This window comes from Nyctereutes procyonoides, unplaced genomic scaffold, assembly GCF_905146905.1.
Source record: "Nyctereutes procyonoides isolate TBG_1078 unplaced genomic scaffold, NYPRO_anot_genome, whole genome shotgun sequence".
Classification (NCBI taxonomy): Eukaryota; Metazoa; Chordata; class Mammalia; order Carnivora; family Canidae; genus Nyctereutes; species Nyctereutes procyonoides.
Genome location: NW_026575131.1, coordinates 4,563,926 through 4,583,025, shown reverse-complemented (window position 1 = coordinate 4,583,025; position 19,100 = coordinate 4,563,926). Strand labels below are relative to the sequence as shown.

Genomic DNA, 19,100 nt, shown 5'->3' with positions numbered 1-19,100 from the left:
TTTAGGATCGCTGGGTGGCTCTGAGTGCAGAAATGGGCAGAGGGCAGAGGCGGTGCAGGCTCCCCCGCAGTCATCCCCATTCTGCCTCTGCCATTCTGGGGACCCAGATCTTGCCCTGAAGTAAATGCTGGGATCTGTTCAGATCCAGGATCTCACTTAAGGGGCTCTTCATCCCGGTAGAAGGCGGTCCTTACTGTAAATTCCAAGGCAGCAGAGGCCTTTCTCTGAGCGACTTCACTCACTGCCTATCGCCGCACCTCAGATGCCACCTCAACGTGCTCTTTTGACCTTTGGAGGCTGTTAGACCTTAGAGATGTCCCCCCTATCACGATGTAAGGGAAATGACAGATGGGAGGAGGAGGCACGTAAAGGCGGATCCAACACCTCCCCGAGATACAGTCTAGAGCCTTGGATGCAGGCTCACACCTCTGATCACCACGGACCCCTCCCCACGGACTTGTCATCATGATGACCGTGACACCAGTCAGTGTCTTGGTTGCCGGGTAACTGTCCTGCTCTAACTTAAGAGGTAATGCTTTAGTTACCAGCTCTCATTTTCATTATTAGAAATATACCAGCTATTCCTAAAACCTCAATTATAAGCTGGCATTTTACCAATCAGCCACCATCTTTGTTAATAGCTAACATCCTAGTTACCGTGTAACATATTAATAAATCAGCCACAAATATTTCAGTGATGCCTAACATTTTGGTTAACAACTAACATCCTGGTTATGAGCAAATGACTTAATATTCAGCGAAAGCTTTCCTTAATAACTAATGTCTTAGTTTCCAGCGGAAGCGTTAGCTGTCAGATAATTCAGCTCATCTGACTTAGCAAAGCTCCCAAGTCTGTGTTTCTCAAACCTCAATGTGGGGATACCGTTCAAATGTGGGTTCTGGCTGTGCAGGTGTGGGGCAAGCCCATGGATCCCTATTTCTAACAAGTTTACAGGGGATGCTGATGCTGCCAATCGGGGCACGCTTTGCAAAGCAAGGGTCTGTGTAGTTGGTGAATAGCTGGTAACTAACAATAAGTTGCCAGCTCACCTTGCTACCAGCTCACCTTGCTACCAGCTAACTTAGCAAAGCCAGTGTTTGTTATCGACTAACATCTGCACCACCACCGAACACCTTCAAATGGGAACCAGTGGTGTATGGGAGCCTGTGCAGGCTCCAGAGAGCCCACCATTTGATTTTCAGGAATTTTGTTGGCTAGTTGTTAAACCATCGGTAACTTGAAATCAGACATGGTAGGAGTTATTTGCCCCACGAAGTGGGCAAATGCCACAAAGCACGGCCTTATTTTCTTTCAGCATATACCAGTCTTTGGTCTGAGCCGGTTTCAAGCAGGAGGGCCTGGGGGGGGGCTAAGAGGAGATTTTTCCCATGAGGCAGTGGAGGGTCAGAAGCACAACTCACCTTCCCCGTGGACTTGACACCCTTCCAGATGCAGAAGAAGCAGACCAGCCATACAAGGAGAAGGCAGAGAGCAAGGTCCCACTTCAAGGAGCCAGGGTCGTCAATTCCAGAAGACAAGCTCAGCACGTTGCGCCTTCAAGCAAACAGAGCCACATGGTCAGTTGGGCCAGCCCCAGGGCAGAGAGCGGAGGCCAGGGCTCCAACGGGCTGGGGTTGAAACCCTGGCTCAAGTGCTGTGTTTCCACAAGCCCCCTCGCTTCTCCAAGGCCTGGAATCCCCATGGATCACCAAAGCAGTGCCCGCCTAGGTCACAGGGTTGTGGAGAAGTCAACAAGGGGATAGATTCAGACTCCTGCGTCAGGTGAATCTGGGTTTAACCCAGCCTGGCCTTGCGCAAGTTTAGTATACCCCCAAGCCTCAGTTTCCTCATCTGTGAAATGGGCACTAATTCCCATGTGATTGATTCTCAGTGGACCCTTCTTCACTACCCACTGTGGGCCAAACCCCAGATTCAAACTTGGCTCCACTATGTTACCTAACCTCCAGGACCTGAGTCTCTTCATTTGTGAAACACTCTCTGTCCCATCCTTCTTTGATTCTATTCACCTCCATTTCTTATCTGGATTTCCACTAAAATGTAAGCCTCAAGAGGGCAAAGTGTTTGTTCTTCTGTATGTGGCTGCACAGTTCCTACCCACCTACTTATGGGATCGCTGTCAAGAGAAAACCCGCACAAAGTACCAACCACAGGATCTGGGGTGCAGCCAATAGGGAGTAAACCTTAGCGGTTGTTTCCATTCTGGCCTTGAGATGCCCAGAGCAGCTCCGAGCAAACTCTCTGCAGGGTTGTGAAGGTCTCACAGGAGGAGGCAGGTAGACAGTTTGAAGGCTAATCTAATCAGCACAGGGCACCCACCACCCCTGCCTAGAGGCTGGGTCTTTGGAGTCCAAGAACCTCGCTGACGTGCAGAAACGCATATGAGCACCTACTCAGACACATCCCTGAGGGGCATGTGAAGTCATCTGAAGTCAGGGTGGGGCAACACAGGGTGCTGGCAGCCAGAAGCCACAAAACTCCATGCCAAGAAACGGTCCCCATTGTCCCAGAGCTCTGATAATGCAGCAGTGACCAAGGGCGGCACACCAGGCACAGCACTCGAGCAGGGTCCCCGGTCCACTGAATCCCCCAGCTGCTGACCATGGGAGCAAGGGCGCTTGTGCTGCCCTGGAAAAAGCTGGGAATCCTTCTAACCAAAGTCAGCTCCTGGTTTCAAGGCCATACACCAGCCCAAGAGGCAGCAGAGAGGGAGTGCGACTTTGTGCCCTGGTTTCCTCTTCTATAAAACACAAACAACAGCTCCTGTCCTCAGGCTGCCGCCCAGGAATGCCTTCCAGATGATTCCCTAGCTCCCAGCCAGTTTGTGGGAGGTTTCCCATGGTCAAGGCTCTGGGTCTCAGAATGAAGCACCAGGACGCTGCATTGCTTTTCCTTTTTTTTCCAGAGAAGCTTCAACATGAGGACTTTGAATAAAACCCAAGATGCCTATCTCAACTGGCATCCAAGTGAGGCCTTTCTTTGGGCCAGGGCTGTGCTCCCAGCACCAGAACAGCACATGGCACATAGCGGGTCCTCAAGAAATACCCGTGGAGTGAATGAACCAAGGACTCAGTCAGTTGAGGTGACGGGCAAGTCCACACGGCACTCTGAACCAATTCATGAAATAGTTCCAGTAACCTTAGAAAGGGCAGCATTCCTGTCCTCGCGTGGGGGAGCCCTGACATCAGGGGGCTCCCCTCTGGCACCTCTGACCACCAGGTGCTCAGAACACCCCCAAGGCCTCTCCGGTTTATCTCATCTGATCCACAGAGTAGAGGTCATTGGCCCCATCTATAGATGAGGAAAACCGAGGCCTGGAAGAGTCAACCGTCCCCAGACACGTGGCCAACGGGCGGCAGAGTTCCCACCTGCACCTTAGCCTGTCAGACTCGAGAAGCCAGTGCTCTGTGGACCCCACCACCACCACTCCACCGCTGTCTGCTCCTCTGATAAACAGAGAAGAGAGAATAGAGCCCAAATTTTAAAAAGACTGCCCAGTCCCCGCTATGGGTCAGGGTCCCCTGGAGCCTCAAGCAGGGGGCATCCCCAGGAGGCAGGCTGTCCGCCAGCCGCATCCCGGCTGGGGCCCTGCCAAGCACGTGGGTCTGGCGGCTGCAGCTGCTTTAGAACAAAAAGCCCTTCCCCGTGCAGCCTGCAGAGCTCGGCACCTTCAGTGAAGGTCCAGGGCACCCGGGCAGCGGCCCAAGGCTTCCCGGTGAATGGGCAGCGTCGGGGGGAGAGAGTGCCCTTCCACCGCCACACCTTGGCGGCCTGCGCCCCGTCCTCGTGCTTCCAGAGAGCCTCTCCGGCCGCTCCCCGCACAGCCCACTGGCTCCCTGCGGGTCCTCCGGGCCATCGGCTGGCACCGCACGTCTCCTTCAGGTGGAAAGCCTGTCCAGCCAGCCTGCAGACCGCGGGGACCAGGAGCTCGGGGGCAGGCCCACCGCAGGCGCTGCCCATGCTGAGCAGGTGCCCAGCCTTTCTCTCCTCCTCAGGGCAAGTGGGCCGAGAAGCCTGAAACTCCAGGGCTCCGAATCTGGCCACACCAAGCCCGGCCTCCTCCCACTCCTGTGCTGGGCAAACTGGCGGCGTCCGCGACAGACGGCAGGCGAGCTCTGGGCAGCTGACCAGCCATGGAAGGCACGGCAGGGAAACCGAGGCTCCCTGCTGGCCCCGATCTCCGTGTCAGGGCTCACGGCACCTCCGGGGACGCGGGGAGGCATGTTCCCTGTGGCCCAGCAACGTCCACTCCCGGGCCTCTCCCGGGCCTCCTGTCGTGTGGGCAGCTGACCAGGGTGGGGGGGTACCCCCGGCTGCTGACCACGACGCTGTCGGTAGGAGCGAAAGACTGGAAACCGCCCAAACGGCCACCAACGGGGCCCAGCAGGCCCCGAGAGGACACGCAGTGGAACGCTCCGCGGCCCCCCGAGGCGCGGGAAAGCTCCCTGCGTGCAGATAAGGGACGATATCCTGGAGATAAAATAAGTGAACAAAGCAAGGTGAACAGCGGCTTGTGGCATGCTCCTCATTGTGTTAAAAAGGGAAGGGGGTGGATGTACATTTGTGCTTGAGTGCGCACAGACTATTTTTGGCAGGACATACAAGACGCCGGTTGCAGCGGCTGCCCGTGGGGAGGGGGACCTGGTGGTGGGGACGCGGGGGAGGGGAGCTCCCTTGGCATTAGGTATCATTTTCCCTCCTTGAGTGTTTTTCTCTTTGAATGTTTGATGTTTTTAGATGAATGACTCAACGTTTTTAATAGCACCTTTATAAAAATTATTTAAAATTCTTGAAAATGTTTGTAATGGGCCGTGCAGACGTTCTAGGAATGGAATGAATGTGTCTCATCCATCAGGGGTTGTCAAAACAGAGCCTGACGACGTGGGCCCAGGGCCAAAGTGACTGGCATCCTTTCCAAAGATATCTTTTGGGTAGCCGTGGAGGCCGGAGAGCGTGTGCGGCCATCTGAATCTTTTTTTTTTTTTTTTTTTTTCTGAAGGGACCCAGTGCAAAGGACCCTCCACAAGTCCCTCCCATGTGGGGCTCCCATGGCCTCAGCCACAGAGCAGCAGGCAGGGATCCGATGGGTGTTCCCGCTGTGGTGCATGAGAGGGCTCAGCAAACTACAGAGTGCTGTGCCCCAGAGGGACAACCATGGTGCACTGCCCCTCAGCGGTCTCCCAACCACCCCAGGAGACTGCATGTGACTCCAAATCCAGCCACATGTCCCCAGCACTGCCACTACTCGTGTCTGGACACCCGCCCTCCCATGGCTTCCCAGAGCTTTTTTAGTGGCTTCCCCACTTGTCTTCCTGCCTCCACAGTCACCCTCCCCTAAGTCTGTTCTCATCAAGAGAGAATCTGCCCAGACCCAAGGCGGGTCACACCCCTCCTCTGTTGCACATCCTCCCATGGCTCCCACCTACCTACCTCACAAGGCCCTCCTAACCTGCCCCATCCCTGTGGCCTCCCTGAATAAGGTGACCAAATACTCTCATCATTCAGACCGATTAATAAGGACACTGAGACATAGGTATATAAATGGGGCATGTCCAGGACAAGTTTATGTACCCTGAACCTCATCCCCATACGGCCCCTTTAGACAGTGGTCTTCTGAGATTTTCTCTGAATAGACAGCACATTCCTGTCTCAGACCTTGAAACTGGTTGTTTCCTCAGTCACTTGTTATATGACATGCCAACCCCCTCCCTACAGCATTTCAGGTCTCCACTCAAATGCTAGTTCACTGGGGCAGCCTCTTCTGACTATTGTATGAAAAAAGCATCCCCGGTCACTCTCCCTCCCCGGCCCTGCTTTTATTTTTCATCATTTATCATCGCTTTTATGTGACGATTATATTTGTGTTACCTGTTTAACATCTGTCTGTCTTACTAGAACGGCATCCCCATGGAGGCAGGGCCTATGTCTGATCGCTGCTAGATCCAGAACAGTGCCCAGCACATAGTAGGTGTTCAACAGACAGTAACTGAGTAAATTGATGAGACCCATTTGGTGGATGGGGAAACTGAGACTCAGAATTCACCTGAAATCACCCAGATGAAAATCAACCCTGGGCCTGGATCCCTTTTCCTGGTGCTGCCCTGGGGACCAGCCATCCGTGTGCTAGGTCCTACGCTGCCCTTCGCGAGGACCCTCAGAATCCCAGGCTCCCCTGCATCGCTCATACAGAGGGAGGAGACCCAGAGGTGAGCTGCATTCTTGTCCAAGAATAGTAATGATTCATTCCAGGGTGGGATCCAAAAAAGAATCGCCTGGACGTCTGTTGTGAGTCGGCCGCCCTGCTGCCGTCCAGCCGGCACTCAGAGATGTAAATACGTCCTCCGAGTGGGCCAAATCGTTTCCTTTTGACTGCCGGCCAGCCATTTATTGGCCATGGCTCTTCCCTGGAGACTGGCGGAGGCAACAATTATAAAAGAGCCCGTCCGCCCTGAGCATGGGGCCACACAAGGCTTTCTCCACCGCCTCCTCCTTCCGACAGCTGCAGGGGAAGATTGGCTGAGCACCGCTTGTTTGCAAATATGACTCATTTCTTTGATTCTAATAAAGTCTAATGATACGTGCTGAGCTCCCGGGGGGCTTGGGAGGAACCAGGGAGGAAGGCATGGCTCCGGCCTGATGGAGGGCATTTGGCCAGATCTGGCCCCGCCTGTCTTCTAGGGCTGAGGTGAAGCAGGACCCTGGGGACGGAGCGAGGACCCCAGAGCAGGGACGAGCAGGATGAGGTTAAGCGGGGGCAGAAGCTCTGTTTTCCATCACAGAGCCACTCAGAGTCAAATTATCAAGCCGGCGTGAAATCACTGTCTCAGAGGCCCCGGTGGCTTCCAAGGGGGTCTGGATGAGGACATCTCACCAGCTCCTGCTGACAGTGGTGCTTTAGCATTGCAGATGGGGTGGGCATGGGGGGCCAGGGAGGCTCCATGCCGAGGGAAGACCTCGCGCGACCTGAGAATGGGGTGTCTCTCTCTCTCTCTCACACATACACACACACACACACACACACACACACACGGCATGATGTTACCAGTGACCGTGGACACAGACGTCGGAGGTGGCGTCTGGTGTCAGGAGGTGAGGGCTGGGAGCTCTGTTGTATCTAGCTGCATGTGTAACCTCGGGCAAGTCACTTAACCTCTCTGGTCCTCAGTGTCATACCCAACGAGCCATGATTGGAGGCCCTGTCCTTAACACATCACTTGTCTTCGCCCTTTAAATCGAGCCAGACTATGAGGTGTTGGGACCATGCTATCCTCAAGGTTTAGAGAGGTGAGGTGACCATCCTAAGGTCACGCAGCTGGGAAACGCAGAGTCCAGAGGCAGTCAGTCTCCCTGCTCTAAGGGACCTGGAGCATCACCCATGCTCCCAACTCTCTCTTCTAGTAAAACGAGAGAGGGAGAGGGCGAGCAGGGGTGATCAGTAAATTCCTTCCCCGCCTGGGGCCAGAGGCAGTCTTGCTATCATGATGCCTTGTTATCTTGATTCCCAGGGAGCTCCCAAACACCCAACAGGCATTGTTCTACCTCAAGGATCCACAGGTCTGCTGCAGGTAAGAGAAGCAGAGAGAAACTACGGCTGGGGCTGGGCCTGGGCTTTGGTTGGAGGGGCATGGAGACCAGCCTTCTGAGAGTATCCGCACGGCTCTGCAGCCCAACCTGCTACCAGTCAGTGACACCTCAGTAATGTCCCAGTGAGCCTCTCCGAAAGGAAACCCCAGAGCTAGTCAATTATAGGGCTGCTAGCTACTTTCAGGGGAAACCATATAAGCCGTTTCACCCCAAAGGGAACTCAGACCCACTGATGGCTAAACTCTCTGAAGCCCTCCATACAGTTGGTACTTAATGTATGTCCTAGTCTCTCTCCCACTAGTGTATTCCTTGAGGGTATCCAAAAAAGACATTTAACCATGTCACTCTCCTTCTTGTATACCTTCCATGGTTCCTCCTCCTTTGACCTTTGAGAACAAAGCTCCAACTTACCAGGCTAACATTCAAGGCTTCAAACCTTCCCCCAGCCCCATGTGTCCTACGTCTGGGCCAGACTCATGACTTACTATTCCCAAACACTTGTGTGTTCAGAATGCCATGCCTCTGCACAGGCTGTTCCTTCTATCCAGAATGTCTTTTCTCTCTCCGGTTCAGCCTAGTGAGCTCCTATCCATGCCTCAAAACCCAACTCATACGGCCTTTCCATTTGCAGATGAGGAAACTCAGGCCAGAGAGGGGTCGTTCACTTGCTGCTCCAGGCTACACTGTCAAGTGGATGCAGGCATGGAATCAGTAAGAAGAATCAGCATTGGGTGAGCACTCATCGTGTTGAAACACTCTCACCTAATCCTCTCTGGCTGAGTGAGATATAAGAAAAGCCACAAGAGGATTCTGAGCTGCAAAATGTCATGCATGGATTCACAGTTGACTCCAAAGCTGCAAAGTAAGGTGGAGGGAGGAAAGTTCAGGGCTGCGGTCCAGGAGAGTGATGATGGGGGTCCCACGGAGGGTGGGAGGTGGGGGAGGGCCAAGTGGGGACAGTGGTCATACTCTGGGAGAGCCTAGAGCACCTGCGACCTGGATGGGAGATTTGAGGCGGGCAGGAGTTTGGGTGGATTCCTATGTATTTCCCTACTTGAAGGGATTCCATGAAGATGAAATACAAATAAGAGAGGCAAGTCCCTGGCATGACATTCATGGGAGCCAGCTACTCCACAGTAGCTCTCTTTCCTTTTCCCTCTTGCATATGCAGGAGAATGGAAGGCTCTTGAAGGCCAGGGACTGGGAACTGGGCCCTTCTTCCCCGTAGGCTGGCCCAGAGCTGCACTGCATTGGAGCCCCCCGCCTGACTCACAGGCCTCTGCCTCCGCTCGTGCAGGGGCCAGGCCTGGTCTTCTCAACTAAGTCTGCATTCCAGGCACCTGCTCTGTAGACCCCAGTCCTCCCAGGGTTCCAGAAAGAGGGCGCGTTATTTGTGGATGTCCAGGTGGGCTCACCAAGCTCTGCTAGGACCCAAAGGCTGGAGTGGGAGGTGAGCCCCAGGCAGGCGGCTAGCGCCCTGTGGGCTAATAAGCAAGTCCATCTGGATCCTGTGGGCCCAGGCTGCCTGATTTCCAAGGCTCCCAGGCCAGGGAGGGCAGCTTGGGCACTCAGAATGGGGATTCTGCAAGGCAAGGAGCCCCGAGACCCCTCAGGAGGGCTGAGTGTAGGGGACAGGCAGGAGAAAAGGCATGGGAGAAAACGGGACCCCCCGAGGACCTCATGGTTCACAGGGGCTCCTTCCCAAGAGTCCTCAGGCCTATGAGAGCAGAGAGGAGCAAGAAGGACAGCCCTCTGCGATGGTGGGGGCCAGGGTGGGCCCTCCTTCTGATGGTCAGGTCACTTGAGTTCCAAATGCCCCCAGAAGGCAGCTTTACCCACTTGGAGAGCACTAAATAAATAATAAGGCCACACATTTCTCAAGCAGCTTCTCAGGGCTGGCCATACATAGTCTCATTCAGTTAGGGCAGCTCCACAACCCTGGGAGGGCAGTGCCATGATCCCCTCAAGTACAGGTGAGGATATTTGGGGCCCAGAGGGGGCCCCAAAGCCTGCCCAAGCTACAAGGGACAGACTCGAAGGGTCAAACCCAGGCAACCAATCCATATGCCTGAAGCAGCAAGGTCCCAACAGGAGCCCAAGTGGCTGGTTGAGTGCCAGTGCCCTGGGAAGGGTGGGTGGTCAGGCTGTGCCAGGAACAGCCTAGAACAGACAGGGCTGTGGCTTCAGGCCCCATTCAAGTGAGAAGAATGAAGTGCCCACATTTCTTTGTCTGAAAACTCAGCTCTCCAGAGGGTGTGGCATGGAGGGGGTGATGAATGTGCTTGTAATGCACTCTTTGTCTGCAAGTGGAAAATATGTACACACAAAGAGCCCCTGTCCAAGGAGGCCTCAGGACTCATGAGCATAGACCAAAGGCTCGCATGTCAAGATAGGGACAGGGACCCCCTTGAGTGACCCTTGCCTGCCTAGGATTTCCTGGTCCCGACCCTCAAGCATGGCTGGGACCAGCCAGCAGGCCACCCTCTGTCCTGTGGGTTTGTTCCTGGTTCTAAGACATGGGAAGACCCTCAGAAACGGCAAAGCTAATACAAAGAGGAGTACTGTCTCATGATGATGAGGGACCTTAAAACAGTCTCCTGCTCCTGGCTCTCTGCCTCCAGTTATCTCCAGGATCATGGGGTCACACAGGTTCCCAAGTTTAGTAGCTCATGAAGAGCAGAGAAAGTAATGCATAAGTGCTTTTGTGATTGGCCTCCAAGCACCGTGTTCAAAGGACTCCCCTGTATATCAGCTAAGAGTCACCCACACTTCAGGTTTCCACATGCCACCTTCCTGATGTCTGTTCTATGTCTATGTTCCTGTAGCCACTGACTACGTGGTGGTAAACCGTGGAAATGGCCACAGTTCTCCACCTCTCTCCTAAAGATAGAGAGCCTTTCTCCTCACCTCTTGAGTCTGTGGCTTCCTTTGGCTGATGGGACATTAATGAAAATGATGCAAACAGAGAACTGAAAAGAACTCCCGCAAGGGGGCTCTCCCCTTCATAGTTTGTGGAATGCTGGGTCGCCCATGAACAAGCCTGGGATGGCCTGCTGGGTAATGGGCCCATGTGGACCAGTTGCCCCTGGCACCCCAGCCAATAGCCAGCTAATCCCCAGAAGAGCTATCCTGAAGTCTTACAGCCGACCTACCCGTGAGGGAGCCTGGCAAACACCGGAAGAACTGCCCAGCTAAGTTCAGCCCAAACTGCCCATCAGCAGAACCACGAGCCAGAGAAATGGAGGTTGTCAAAAAAGACACCAAGTCTAGGGGTGATTGTTACACAGCAAAAGCTAACTAATGCATATTTTTCACTCTATCGACTCACCTGGTCACTTGAGTAACTACTTCAGCTTCGTATACGCATTTTTCTCTGTACAATAACAGGTTTGATGTGCTAACTATATTTTGTCTAAAATACATTAAGAAAACTATATCATTTTCAGACAACAGAAGTACATATACCTGCGTATGGGTGTAGTAACGATTCATTCCCCTCATCTGACAGTTAAAGAAACTGAGGCTCAGAAAGGGGCAGTGACTTGCTGAAGGTCAGTCAGTAAAATGGCAGAACTGGGATTCGGTTCCAGGCCTGTCTGAGACCAAAGGCATGGATTTATCTCCAAATCTGCACCCTCCTGCTGCCCACCACCCACCCCGAGATTGTGACTCCCACATCCCTGGGGAGATGAGGGAGTAGGCTGTCCTCTCTGCCCCCACCCAGGCCCTCCCTCCTTCCTTCCTTCAGTGAGGCCAGCCTTACTCCCAGAACTCGGTGACAGGAGAAGTGAAGTTCTTGGTGCTGAGGGTGATCCACAGGCTTTTGTTCTTGCGCATCGTGTCTTCCATACACTGAGGCGTATTCCAGCTGTGGTTGCAGTGTGCCCAGGGCAGCTCCGATTGGAAGGACTGGAACAGGTAGTAGGTGGCCCAGGCCAGGATGATGACATAGTATATATTCAGGAGGGACACGATCACGATGGAGGCATAGCCGATGCCTGTGGGTGTGGGCAAGCAAGATGAGCATCAGAAGGGAGGCCGGGTCCACCATGGCCACATCGTCAACCCCACTATCCCTAGGCCTGGGGCCTGAAGGAGCCCTTCAACAAGGACCAGCAAATATTTGTAGAATGAATGGACAAGTGAAAATAATGGATGGTGTGATAAGCTGGATGAATGGAATAATATATAGAGGAGGGATAGCTCAATGAATGGATGGCTAGATGAGTAGATGGATGGATGGATGGATGGTTGGTTCGAAAGATAGTTGGATGGATGGATGTTGAACTGATGGATGGATATCCAATTTGTTGATAGGTGTACAGATGGTGGTTGGTTGGAAGGTTAGGTAGATGACTGGATGGAGGAATGAGTAGATGGGTTGCTGGAAAGATGGATGGCTGGTCTAACTATTGACAGATGGAAGAAAGTTTATGGGATAGATGCACAGATTTATATAGATAGATAGATGAATGAATGAAGAGACCCACACATCCTCCCATCTCTGCCAACTATAGTCATAACAGGGATGATTTTATGGGTGCCAACTAGGTATCAGGCACAGGACTAAATGTTACAATAATAATAAAGCTACCATTAATTTGGAGCTTACTATGTATACAAAGCACTTTTACAGTGGGCAGCCCTGGTGGCTCAGTGGTTTGGCACCACCTGCAGCCCAGGGCGTGATCCTGGAGACCCTGGATCGAGTCCCACGTCAGGCTCTCTGCATGGTGCCTGCTTCTCCTTCTGCCTGTGTCTCTGCCTCTCCCCGCCGCACCCCCCCGTCTCTGTCTCTATGAACAAATAAATAAAATATTTTTAAAAAAGCACTTTTACAAAGCTATGTCATTTTGTTCTCCTAGCGACCCTATGAAGCAAGCACACTATTTCCATTTTATAGATAAGGAGACTGAGGCACAAAGAGATTAAGTGACTATCCCAAGTCACATGAGTTTGAACAAGAGGAGGAAGTGGGACTTGAAACAATACAGACTCCTGAATTTGAGTGTTCATCTTCTGCACTACATTGCTGGGCAGCTGCTAGCTCATCAATCCTTCAATGACCCAGAAAGGTGAGAACAGCCAGGACGTACTGAGCAGCTACTGTGGGCAGCAGCATCACAGAATAATGTACCAACCGCTACCTTGTGTCAGGCCCAGTGCCAAATGGACTGGTGTGAGGGTCCGATGTACCTGGCAAATAGCAGGTGCTCAATAAAAATTTGCTGAGCTGATGAACACTGGGCCCCAGGTGACCTTTGTCTCATACTCACCGGAGAACAAGGGGCAGATCTTTTCCCAGCAGGTGATGCCTCCTTCAGAGGTGTACTGGCCTATGATTACCTCTAGGAAGAACACAGGCAGGCCGCCGCCAAACAGGAAAATAAAATATGGTATGAGAAATGCACCTGCAGAGAGAGCAGAGTGGGGTGAGGGTCAGGCTGTGGCTGTCACGGGGGCCGCTCCCAAGCCCTCCTGACCAATGAGATCCAAGAGAATGAGTGAGGGACAGGACAGATAAAGGCCAAATTCCTGGACCTGGGTGAAAATTCTCCAGGCCTTGCCCAGCTGTCCAGCTGACATCCTTTCCAGTGGGCCTTCTCACCTCCAAATCCACCAGGTGCTTTTATCAGCTCTGAGCCTTTGCTAAAGCTGTGCCAACTACCTGCCTGCCTTCCCCACATCCATCCATCTCAAATACGACCTCACTGAAGCCCTCACCCCGAACTTCCCAAGGCCCGCTCAGGGCAGGCAGCTAAGAACTAGCAAGGAAGGGTACGGTGATAAGAAGCAAGAGGTGGGCATTGGCTGGGGGTGGGAGCCAGGGGAGAAGTGAGGGCAAAGAGCCGGGGTGAGGGTTCCTACCTGTGTCCACTAATGGCTTCAGTGGGTCCATAAACCCTTTGAAACTGTGGGCAACTTGGGTCTATGGGTATGCTTTGTTCTGGGGAGCGTCTAGGGCACTCATCAGAGTCCCAAAGGCGCCTGAGACCTACAAAAGGTTAAGAAACCAGGCTCTAAGGCAGAATTTCCCAAAAGGTGGTTCTCTGAACTTGGGCGGCAGCAGCATGCCATCTGCTGCCATACAAGCCTCTGACTGCGGCTGTCCCGAGTGCTGAGCCCCTGCCTGAGGCTCTTCAAGCCCTCTCCTGAACCAGAGAGAATGTCTCTGTCATGTGCTACCCGACTTTAATACCTCCAACAGGAGAGGATTCTAGCTCAGAGCCTTCAGCAGGTAAAAATAAAAAACACCCACAAAAGCCAAAAGCAAAACAAAACAAAAAAACCCCACCGAAACCAAAAAACCCAAACCAGCCAACTAATCAGTCAGACAGGGACTTTACATTTTAAAAAATGGTCTTTGAAAGTGGTCAGTCAAAAGATACAAACTTCAAGGTGTAAATTCTGGGGACATGGTGTACAGCACGGTGACTATAGTCAAAGTGTTGTGCTACATACTTGAAAACTGCTGGGAGGGTAAAGCTGAAATCCTCATCACAAGAAAAACAGTTATAACTATGGGAGGTGATGGAAGGTAATAGCATAGTGATCATTTAGCCATGTACACATGTATCAACTCCTCACATTGTACACCTTAAACTGGCACATGTTATATGGCAATTACATACAACGGGAGCAAAGTTTTAAATTAAGATGGAAGAACTAAAAATAGCTTCACTGTATTTTTTTTTTCTCCTGGATACCTTTCTAATCAGGGCCAGTGATAATGGTTTTCCATTTATGAGGGGACACAAAGCCTGTTTTTGTACCTTTGGATTAAGTTAGAAAAAGCCAGAGCAAAGGCACATGGACGGGGCAGGGTTTGTGAAGGGGACGTGTGAATGCCTGAGGCCTGGGACCCAGGGCCTGGCCTCACTGCCTCTCTTCCGAGGGGATAGACCAGAGAGTCAGAGGGAGTCAGGAACCTGCCGGAGGTTGCACAGTAAGACCCTGGCAGGGTATCACTGGACTCTCGGTCACGTTCAGTTCTTGCCTCTGAAGTGAGCTGGGCTGGGGCGGGCAGGCGGAGGTCCGGGGGGCGGGGGGGCTGGGAAAGCGGGGTACAAAGAGGCCCCCACGGGCTGGCCCCTCCCTCTCTTCCATGACCACTCGCTCCCCTGCCCACACTTACCTCCACCATTTTTGTAGCAGAGGTATGGGAACCGCCAGACGTTGCCCAAGCCGACAAAGCCACCAGCCACAGAGAGCACAAAGTCGATCTTGCTGGACCACTTCTCCCTCTGAGGGGGCTTCCCCTCAGCCTCATCTTCAGGCCGGGTGCCTGGGCTCTTCCCTGGGGATGGCTTCAGGATGTCTTTGTGAAAGTCTTTCAGACACTGCAACTTCTCCTTGGTGGCCATGTCCTCCTCACTTTCTGCGGGGGACAAAACAGAAGCCCACGTGCACTCAGTAAGGGGTGGCCTGCTGTGCGTCCTTGGCACATCTCTCTTCTCACCCATGGGTTAGCTCCGACCAGCCCAGGCCTGTGGTGAGGGGCCTGCCTCCCGTCTGTCCACTGCTCTGACAATATCCTGAGTGATTCGGGCCCCTCTAGGGGATCAGCGACCTCAAGATTCGGGAACTGATGGGCTCCATTCCCCAGCCACATGCTGAACAGAGGCACGGGAGCCCACGTCTGTCGGCTCCAAATGTCACACCTCATTCTGCCCCTGCAGAGAAGCATGAGGCTACCCCAACCCTGGCATCATCTCTACGAAATGTGACACACTCCGGGCAATTCTAAGAAAACAATGGCTCCCATTTCTTTCAAGGCTCAGCACAGTGCCTGGCCACAGGAGGTGTTCATTCTGAGCTTTGAAAGAATGGGTCAATATCAATGAATAAGGAATGGGGTTTCAGGCTGGAACAGAAACAATATTTGAAAAGGTTTCCATCAGAGTATGGAAAATGGAGGCTTATGAAATATATTTGCAAGTCATTTACCAGTCACATCTCTGCAGCATAAAGCATAGGGATTTGCACTGTGAGCATTATGGAGGAATGTCAGTGAATCTCCATTTGTCCATCCCCCCATCCACCCTCTGGCTTGCTCTAACCCCTGTACCATCCAGGCTCCCTTGCCCTCTCTCTGTGACTCCCTGTTGGGTTCAGTAATGGAAGGCCCCAGAGGAGGTGACACCTCCAAGTTGCCAGGAGCTGTTCAGGATCACCCTTTAGCCCACCCCTGCTTGGTCCCACCTTAGAGGAAGGCTGCCACCAGCCAGGCCAGAACATCTTCCTCTACTTCTCAGATCCCTGAGTCCTAACCACCCGCATTCCCACCTCGGTCCTGAGGGCAAGAGCACCCTGAATCCCAGCCCAGGGGGAGAAGGGAGACTTTGAGGGTTGACCCCCACATGGCGCGGGGCCGTGGAAGACGCCTGAGCTGGGGGTGTCAGAGCTAGTGGGCCTACTCCACCCATCTCTGAGCCTCAGTTTTATCTGCAGAACAAAAAGCTGGAAAGCAAAAGTGACCAACTCATAGCCAAACAGCCTGGGGCACCGCTTGTCTTTATGATCCAAACTGGTGGCCAGCAAGTAACAGAGAAAAGTGGAGTTTTCTAGGTTTCCTCAAGACACATGAAGGGCGTTGAGACACCCTGGGTTCACACTCCTTGAGGGAACTGTCAGTTGGACCCAGTGTGTCCCCATCTCCCGGGCACATCTGGGCCTGCCTGCCACCTGGCTCACAGGACATATCCAGTGGGGGTTTGAGTCGGCTTCATCTAAGGGCTTAGCACTACCTGACAATGTCTTGTTCAAGTCCTTGCTTCCTTGTGAACAGTCTCCCCCTCGACAAAAACAGAGGCTCCATGGGGACAGGGATCATCCACCGCCATGCCCAGAACCTGGACTGCAGGAGGAGAACTGATGCATAGATGGTCCCCAGGGTGGGGTCTACAAGCCACTGCTGCTCAATATAAACTCCAGCTCCGTCCCCAACTCTGTGACACCAGCGATGTCTCAGCCTCTGCGCCCTGCATGGTGGAAGGTGATGGTCTGGGCAGGCCGAGGTGGGGGCTGCCGGCGGCCCTGGGGTGTGCACACAGAGGATGCGCTGGCCTGGCCCCAGCAGCTGGGCCCACCGGGGCCTTGCTCTGAGGAGCAGAGGCAGAAAAGCACAACAGAATCCCCATTTCCCCCACGCCTCCTTCCTCTCCCTGGCTCGGGGTGGGGGACCCCGATTGTTTTGCTATCTGGCCATGAGCAGACCAAGAAAAGGCTTCCTGGAGCCGCCAGGCGCTCGCTGAGCCCTTCCTCTGTCTCCTGGAGCGCAGACTGGCGGCGGCATCCGCACAGCCTTTCTTTGCCCTGCTCCCTCGAGGCGACGTGGGGGTTCGGCCAGGCGTATGGCTACTGTAAAAATAGCCCCAGCGGCCAGCATTGTTCCAGCATTAATTTGTGCAGCCCCCGATGGTTATCTGAGCGGCCCATTGTGGGCCGGCTGGATGGGAGCATAATTGGAGGATGTGCGGCTTAAGTCCCTCCTAGTGAAGATGTTTTTCAGGGAATGACCCCTGAACCTCCTCACCAAGAGGGTCGGTTCCGCCCTTTCAGGCTCTTGCTTGGATCTTGGGCTGCAAGGCCCTTCACAAGGTCAGCCAGGAGGAGGGGGGAGGTGTCCCGCCTCTGCTCACACAGGCAGCTGGGAATAGCAAATGTTGTCCCCAGTAGCGCACTGCTTCCCTGAGGCTACCCTGAGAGTCCTGGCTCTGCCCTCTGGGCCCCGAAACCCACTGGCCGGGCTGGCACTCAAAGGACCCCGCAGCAGCTCGTGGATGGGGGTGACAGTAAGTTCCCGGAGACCCTCTGCTCTGGGAGCTGGTCTCCCATGAGCTGAGACCTCCAGCCTGCTCCCCACTCAGGACCCGGTCTCCCCAACACCCGAAGCTGAGCCAGGATGTAGGGTAGGACCTGAACGGGGCAGAACTGGAGCTGGTCATGCATCTGGCATTGTAGGAGTCTCCCTGTTCCCCATCCCGTGTATCCAGGGATGTGTTCCTCGGTCACGTCACCTGTCCGTCCACGGCTGCCACAAATACAAGCCCACGTACCCTTCAGGAGCACACGGCCGGCAGCCATCCTCTGGCCCCCTCCTGCCAGATCATGGTGCATGGCCTCACCCAGATTCACTTACAGCTCTGGAGACCAGATCCAGGTGCGGGCATCCCCCCCTTATTTCAAGCCCCTCTGGGGTGTCTGACCAGCCCCGCGCCTGTATATGCCCACTGCAGAAAGCCCCTTGGCTCCTGCCTCCTGTACATTCCTGGCATCCACCCACATCTCTCCGTCACCATGGCAACCACCACAGCAGCCTCCTTCCAGGTCTCCCTGCTGCTACCCCATCCGCCCCCGCAAAACATTCTTGACAGCGGCTGAGGGCAACGTCTAGAGCATAATCAGACCAGTATGTGCCCCCAACCCCAGCCTTCCATTATCACTCCCAGAAGAAAACACAAACCTCTCACCACAAGCTAGGCCCTGTCGCCCCATTCTCCCTTCTCCTTGGGACACTGGCTCCACAGAACTGCTTTCGTTCATCCCACTCAGGCTCAGGCTGCCTGCACAGCTGCTCCAAGCCCTCTGGTGGCAGCATGTCACTTGTAGGAACTAGACAGTGAGCCCTGGTCTAGCAGCTGACAGCCACTTCCTGGCTGGGTGTCTGCAGGCAAGTTACTCAACCTCTCTGGTCCTTAGTGTCTCATCTGTAAGATGAGGATAATCATGCCCACCTCATAGGGATGATGTGAGGACTGAATGGGGAGGGGGGGGAGGATGCATGGAAAGTATTCAGAACGGTATTTGACAAGTAGCAAATACTCCTTAAATAAGAGCTGCTGTATTACTGCTACTCCTGCCGTAATCATCAGGTGCACCTTGACCTTGGGGTGTCTTACTCAGGGTGAGATCGGCAAGGGAGGCCAAGCGACACACCTGAGGTCATACAGCTGGCAGTGACAGTAACTGTAATGTGCCTGAACCCTACCCCTCTGCCAGCCCGGCCCAATCTCAGACACCACCTTCCCTGGAGTACTTCCACGCCTCTCCACAGGCTCACGATGAAGCCCACTAATTCCCACCTGCCACCCCACCGTGCAGTAAGCACTTAGGAGCAAGCCCCCCCCCCCCCCGCCCCGGCCCCCCAGGAGTTCCAGCAGCCTGCTGCCTGAAGGCAGCCGCTAAGAGCTGTTTTCCTTGGCGCTAGGCCCAGGGCTATTTTGTAGCGACCGTGATACATAATTCCCCATTTTAAGAGCTTCCTCTTTGGTTATTACAGTGACAAGCGATTAGGCTCCCTCCTAGCCCAGTTGAAATTCTCCTTGTCTCTCTGTTCCAGAGGTCATGGCCAGAACTTGCCGTGCCTGAGGACCAACTTGCAGATCACCTGGTCGGCTTCGGCACGTCCCTGGGACAGATTCAACCTGGTGCAAGCAATGCTGCGATTTATCAGATGTGCCTTGGCTTCTGCCCAATGTATAACTACCAGATTTTT

General features: G+C 53.7%; 1 protein-coding gene across 1 annotated transcript in view; it reads right to left on the bottom strand.

Moving 5' to 3' along the window:
* Window positions 1-19,100, bottom strand: part of SLC6A6 (solute carrier family 6 member 6) — an 85,292-nt gene that overhangs the window by 27,825 nt on the left and 38,367 nt on the right. The window contains exons 3-6 of the mRNA XM_055342740.1: window positions 14,739-14,981; window positions 12,880-13,014; window positions 11,367-11,601; window positions 1,423-1,555 (exon numbers count right to left, since the gene is read on the bottom strand). Coding sequence (XP_055198715.1) covers window positions 1,423-1,555; window positions 11,367-11,601; window positions 12,880-13,014; window positions 14,739-14,967 — 732 coding nt within the window. The 5' untranslated portion in view covers window positions 14,968-14,981. The remainder of the gene's footprint in view (window positions 1-1,422; window positions 1,556-11,366; window positions 11,602-12,879; window positions 13,015-14,738; window positions 14,982-19,100) is intronic.